The sequence below is a fragment of the Ahaetulla prasina genome, chromosome 2, assembly GCF_028640845.1.
Source record: "Ahaetulla prasina isolate Xishuangbanna chromosome 2, ASM2864084v1, whole genome shotgun sequence".
In the NCBI taxonomy this organism is placed as follows: Eukaryota; Metazoa; Chordata; class Lepidosauria; order Squamata; family Colubridae; genus Ahaetulla; species Ahaetulla prasina.
This window is the reverse complement of record NC_080540.1, coordinates 166,017,388-166,023,387: the sequence shown is the minus strand read 5'-3', so window position 1 is coordinate 166,023,387 and position 6,000 is coordinate 166,017,388. Positions and strand designations below refer to the sequence as shown.

The window sequence follows — 6,000 nt, the reverse complement described above, 5'->3', positions numbered from 1 at the left end:
CTTCTTTAAAAGTATTTAGTGTACAAAACATAGGTACCACACACATCCGCCTTCAGAGAGGTGAATAGTTTCCTGTGGGCTGCTGCGTTGCTTATGTGTACCACAAAGCAGGAAGGAGGCTCCATCACTGAATCACAATACTCTCTTGCAAACAGAGAAACTGTCTTTATTGTAACATTTGTGCATATAAAACATACAGCCTTGCAACAAGTGAAGAAGACAGCAGTTTCAATCTTAGGCATAGCAGTAAAGGCTACCATAATCAGAGAAGGTTATGTCTAAGTAAACCCAAGATTATATGACATGGATGCAATTTATGCATACCGCCTTGGGTGTTCTGCTTCAAACTTATTTTTAACTGAATGTGCTTCTAACCAGATGGATCACAGAACATAAATCTTAGCTTGTTTGTCAGTCACTCAGTTATCACTTCTTGATGTTAACCGAATTATTTCGCTTCTCAAAAAAAGGTACTTTATTTTTTTCTCCCCACTGCTAAAATTCCCCTCTTGAAACATTACCCTACATTTATGACTTCCTGAGTTTCTATGACAGGGGTATCAAACTCGCAACCTGAGGGCTGGATGCATCACACACTGGCCACGTGCACCCCATTTTAGCAAGGGGGGGAAGTTGTGATACATCATGTGACGACGCAAGTTTGACACCGCTGTTCTATGAGGTAGTATAAAAAAATTAAAAACTGATCATATTACATTTAAAGAGAGGAAATGTACTCCTCATATAAAAATACTAAAAAACACTACCAGGTATTTATTTTCTTTTAAAAAACTTTAGGCTGCCTTTTATACAAAAGCTCTTCCAAGATACATTATATCACTGTTATCTATTAGAATAGAATAGAATTTTTTTATTGGCCAAGTGTGATTGGACATCCAAGGAATTTGTCTTGGTGCATATCCTCTCGGAGAAAAGATACCTTCAACAAGAATCATAAGGTACAACACTTAATGATAGTCACAGGATACAAATAAGCAATTAGGAAACAATATCAATATAAATCATAAGGATACAAGCAACAAAGTTATAGTCATACAGTCATAAATGGAAGGAGATTGGTGATGTTTTTTTATTTATAAATAGATATAAGTCCACAATATAAGATTGTAAATTTAAGATTGTGTCTGTTAATTTTTGTATTTAATTTACAGTAATATCATTTTGATATCACTGCACATTAGGTTTATTACATACACCTACATACTGGCTTACTGATGGAATAGATATCCATCTACAACTTATATCACCATTACTATGGCTATATTTATTTCTCTACCAAATGATGGTTAAGTTGTTGTATTGCTAGGGTCATTGCCTCAGCCATAGAAGTTTACTGATAACTTTGAATTCCTAAATGCAAAGTGGGATAAAAACCTAATCAATAAACTTGCAGTCTAATGATGCCTGTTTGGCTTCTTTAGAGATTAAGAAACAATTGATATGCAGATATTGCAAAACAATATTACAAGTCAGATTCCAGATTCTGAATTTATCAGAAATTTGCTTCCAACTTGGGTTTGCCAGGCTGAAATTAATCTACTCTGGCCACCTTATCTGAAGACAGGTCTCTGGAAAAAAGCTATAATATTGGGAAAGGTGGAAAGAACTAGTATGACAACTAAAATGGAAAGACTCAGTTACAGTGGCAAAGGGTGTATCACTAGAGAACCAGGTTAGGGGTAGATCTATATGATCAGAGTTGACATCACAGCACATTAACAATCTGGTTACTAAAGATAATTTAACAAATGGTTCTCTGCCCTAATGATTTCTTCCAACAACCAGTTCACCAAACTGCTCAGAAAGTTCACAACCGGTTCTCCCGAAGTGGTACGAACTGGCTGAATCCCACCACTGGTCTTAACTTTATTAATCCAACTCTAAGAGTGTGCAAGCTTTCACGTTTTTCATTACTCTTCCTTAGGCAACATTCGAAAATCTTTGGAACTTCAAATTGATTTAATAAAAAATATTTCTTGATATGTTTTTCCCTTGGGCAAGTTACTTTCGGCTTTATACTTAAATTACTGCTGCCAAGTCTTCAATTGATAGTAGCTGTGCTGTTTAATGACCTAAATATTACAAATTTGGTCCAGATTTAGACCTAACTTGTTCTAGAACTATGGATTTCACATTAACTACATTTTTAACGTTTTGTTTTATTTTATTATTTAACGTTTTATTTTTATTTACGGCTTTATTATCCTCAGGCGCTAATTCAACACAACTAGGGACAACACATTACGCCCCTCTACCCTCCCGCTAACAATCCGAGTGCAGTATTATTACGCAACATCCGGTTTTTCCTTTTTTCTTTTTCTTTTCTCGGGCCTCGTCCTTCAAAACTTCCGGTTGTGTAGGCAAAGCACGTCGGGATTGGTAGTTCCAAAGGGTGCGGCCTTGGTGCGCGGCTGAGGCTTAGAGGATGTGCTCGAGCGCGCAGGCCCCAAAGTGGGCGTGAGGCGGGTTGGGTGGGAGGCTGGGCCCGTTTCCAACGCGACGTAAGGCGGGAGAGGGCGGGGACAGGGAGTGGGCCTTAATGTCAGGGCCGGCTTCGTTGCATCAGCTGGGGACGAAGCGTGGCTGGGAGGCAGAGGGAGGACGGAGCATGAAGCTGTGCCTGAGCGAAGGCAGCCTTGGTGGGCTGAAGGTCTTGGCGGCTGCCAAAGCCACCGGCGCGCCCGTGGAGGTGCAGTGGCTTCCGCACGAGGGTGAGTGCCAGGAGGGCGGTAATTCCCCCAAGAAACGGCAGCCTTTCCTCGCAAGGCGTGCGAAAATCTTAACTTTTTTTTTTTAATTGCAAGATCTCCAATCCTAGAGATCTGGGTATTTATTTGACCTAAAATTCGAGGCAGCGAGCAACAGAATTAACAAACTTTTTACCCCCCTCCTCTGTAGGATTTTTCTTTGCACTATGTCCTTTTAATTCTTTCTCTCTTTGCACTGTCTTTTTAATTTCCCTGCTCCCCTAAGACTTCCTGTGTTTTTGGGATGGATTCTATTCATTTTCTGAACACATGGATGAGAATGGAGACTCTCAACCGGCATTCATGATGATTCATTCAGAAGTAGCAAGTGATGGATTGATCAGATTAAATATAAGTGAATTTAGCAAGTACATTCCAATATATAAATTCATAAAGAAGAACAGAATTGGAAGGGACCTTGGAAGACTCCCACTCTCTACTTAAACAGGAGATCCCATGCCATTCCTGACAAATGGCTGTCCAATTTCTTCTTATTCATTAAGTACTTTTGATGGCTTTTCTATTTTTTCTTCCCTGTCATCTCTTTTTGGCAAGGCCTCCATATTTAAATAGTGGCATCATAGGGAGAAATTTGATAAACAAACCCTTCCTTATGATCTAGTAATTTTTGCCTTGGAAAACAACTTTGCCAAATTTGGGAGGCAGCCTTTTCAGTCTTCAAGAAATTGTCTTTTCAAGTAAAAGTAACCCATGTTCTGTCAAACCCCTGCTTTGTATGTATGCACGCACAGGATACTATGTATGCTCAATATAAGCACACACTGCTGCTATTATATCATCTTAACACATGCTGTATTAAATAGGATCAGATTTTGGGATGCAGATAAAATTTCTCCCTAATTTGTTTTTCTTCTTCTTTGATAGCTCATGTAGTACCATTCCTCACCCGTCCTCAGCTGCCAGCTCTACAGCTGGAAAATGGATCCTTCCTCTTCTCCACAAATGTAATTTCTCAGTAAGTAATGGAGGGTTGATCATTGTTTCCAGAATAAGCTGCTGGCAAAATCTAATGTGATTGTAATGCTAGAAAAACACTAGCATTAGTGTTGTAAATGCAAGAGCAGCACTGAATTAGAAGAAAAAGGGATGCTAATAAAGGATCTTGTAGAAACTGTCTTTGTGCTACATAAACATTTGGGTTATAATTTGTAAAGCTATTTTCACATGTTCAGCTACCTATTGGTAATTTTCCTATAATGTAAATCAACCTAAAGCATGCTAAGTGATAGAGACTTGGCATTGTTGCCAGAGTATTTAATGTGATCTTTTTTGCCATAGAAATAGTTGTAATTCAAGAAATGAATGGCAATTTAAGAAATTAATATATATTTAATATAAGAAAATGCAGGAAGTCTTCAACTTACAACCACAACTGAGCCCAAATTTTCTGTTGCTAAGGGAGACAGTTGTTAAGTGAATTTTGCCGCATTTAATGACTTTTTTTGCCATAGTTGTTAAGTTAGTAACATGATTGTTAAGTGAACCTGGCCTCCCCATTGACTTTGCTTGGCAGAAGGTTACAAAGTGTGATCAGGCAAACTCTGAACACTGCAACCGTCATAAAAATGAATCAGTTGCCAAGTGTCTGAATTTTGATCTCACGATCATGCAGGGATAAGTGTGAAAAACAACCATAAGTCACATTTTTCAGTTCTGTTGTAATTTCAAACGGTCTTTAAATGAACTCTGGTAAGTCAAGGACTACCTGTATGGAGAATCAAGCATGCTTCTCTTTCCTCAGTATGCCAATGAGTTCTGTTTCCATCACCCAACTGGTGATGGGAAATTGAAATAGAGAAAGAAGGTAAGGGTGCCTTTTCCTATTCTCAGTTTTTTGGAGCTAGAAGGAAAATCTTCTGCTCTTCCCACACTGTCCTGGTAATTGATTAACTTGTATAGGGGATAACAATGGTATACATTTTAAAACCTCAGCCAATGAATAGTTATAAATGTTATGTAGGGCTGGTTCTACTACCCTGTTTCCCCCAAAATAAGATATCCCCTGATAATAAGCCCAATTGGGCTTTTGAGTATATGGCAATAAGGCCAAGCACTTATTTCAAGGTTCAAAAAAATATAAGTCAGGGTCTTATTTTCAGGGAAACATGGTATGAGTCAATTGCCTCACCAGCCAATACTAGAAAGCAGAAAGGTACAATGGGATATTGTTGGTAGCAATACCGGACAGTCCTGTTCTTCTTAAGCTACCTTGCTGTTCTTGGATAAAATGAACCATTTTGGGAGTGTGGTGCATATAGGACATCTTGCCCTTCATCTCAGGTAGCAGAGCGTCTTGGATGGCTAGTGAGTGGTCTTTTTCTATGCCAATTCGTAGGAAGGAAGCCAGAATGTATGTTTTTGAAAATAACAGCCTCGTGAGAAGTGTTAGATACAGGTCCATAGCTTCTAAACATTACTCCCTACTGGCTTTCTACTGTCAGTATGGGTGCACCTGAAATTGCAAAACTAGGTACAGATAGTCCTAGATGGTACTGGCAACTTGGTCATTAAACGAAGTGGTTGCTAAATGAAATCACTCCTGTGCTTATGATCTTACTTCAACTTTCCTTTGCTTTACAAACCTGCAAAGGTTGTAAACGCAAGCTCACAAAGTTACTTTTATAATACCATCGTAACCGGGAAAGGTTGCTAAAGGAGGCAGTCATTAAACAAGGACTGAATAGAAAGCATCAGCAGGTTGTTGCCTCTATATGTCCTTATTTGGCTTTAAAGCTAAATGGGATTAGACCTAATGAGTATTTGGAAAATGAGCACATCAAATAATGGCAGGATAGACTGGAAGATTAAAAAAACAAAACCCCTCCTGGCAGTGCGAAATGTCTCTCTTAAACCTACCAAGGAAATAGATACAGCTGTATAGTCACAAAGAACTCATTTCAAGAGCACCTGTATTCTAGACATGGGAAAGAAACATCTTTTGCTAGAAGAAAATAAATCTAGAGTGGGGAGTGTTAATGTTTGCTTTTGTGAGATAGCAAGACCTCATGGTAGAACAAAGGCACTTTTGCAATATTTTTAAGTCTTGGAAGTGCATTGCCTGAGAGTACTCACCTCCTTCTATTTGTTTATCTTTTAGATACTTTTTCCGCTTATCTGGAAAAGAAATAAGCAGTTTTAGCAGTGAGCAGAGTGATTTTGCCAATCAGTTTTTTGAATGGGATATAACTGAGTTAGAGGTGAGTAAAACAGC

The 6,000-nt window shown here is 38.6% G+C and overlaps 1 protein-coding gene across 2 annotated transcripts in view; it reads left to right on the top strand.

The window, feature by feature from the left end:
* Positions 1-2,552: 2,552 nt before the first annotated feature.
* Positions 2,553-6,000, top strand: part of MARS1 (methionyl-tRNA synthetase 1) — a 34,889-nt gene continuing 31,441 nt past the window's right edge. For both annotated transcript variants that reach the window (XM_058169661.1, XM_058169662.1), the window contains exons 1-3: positions 2,553-2,732; positions 3,654-3,744; positions 5,887-5,986. In XM_058169661.1, the coding sequence (XP_058025644.1) occupies positions 2,561-2,732; positions 3,654-3,744; positions 5,887-5,986 (363 nt within the window). In that variant the 5' untranslated portion in view covers positions 2,553-2,560. The remainder of the gene's footprint in view (positions 2,733-3,653; positions 3,745-5,886; positions 5,987-6,000) is intronic.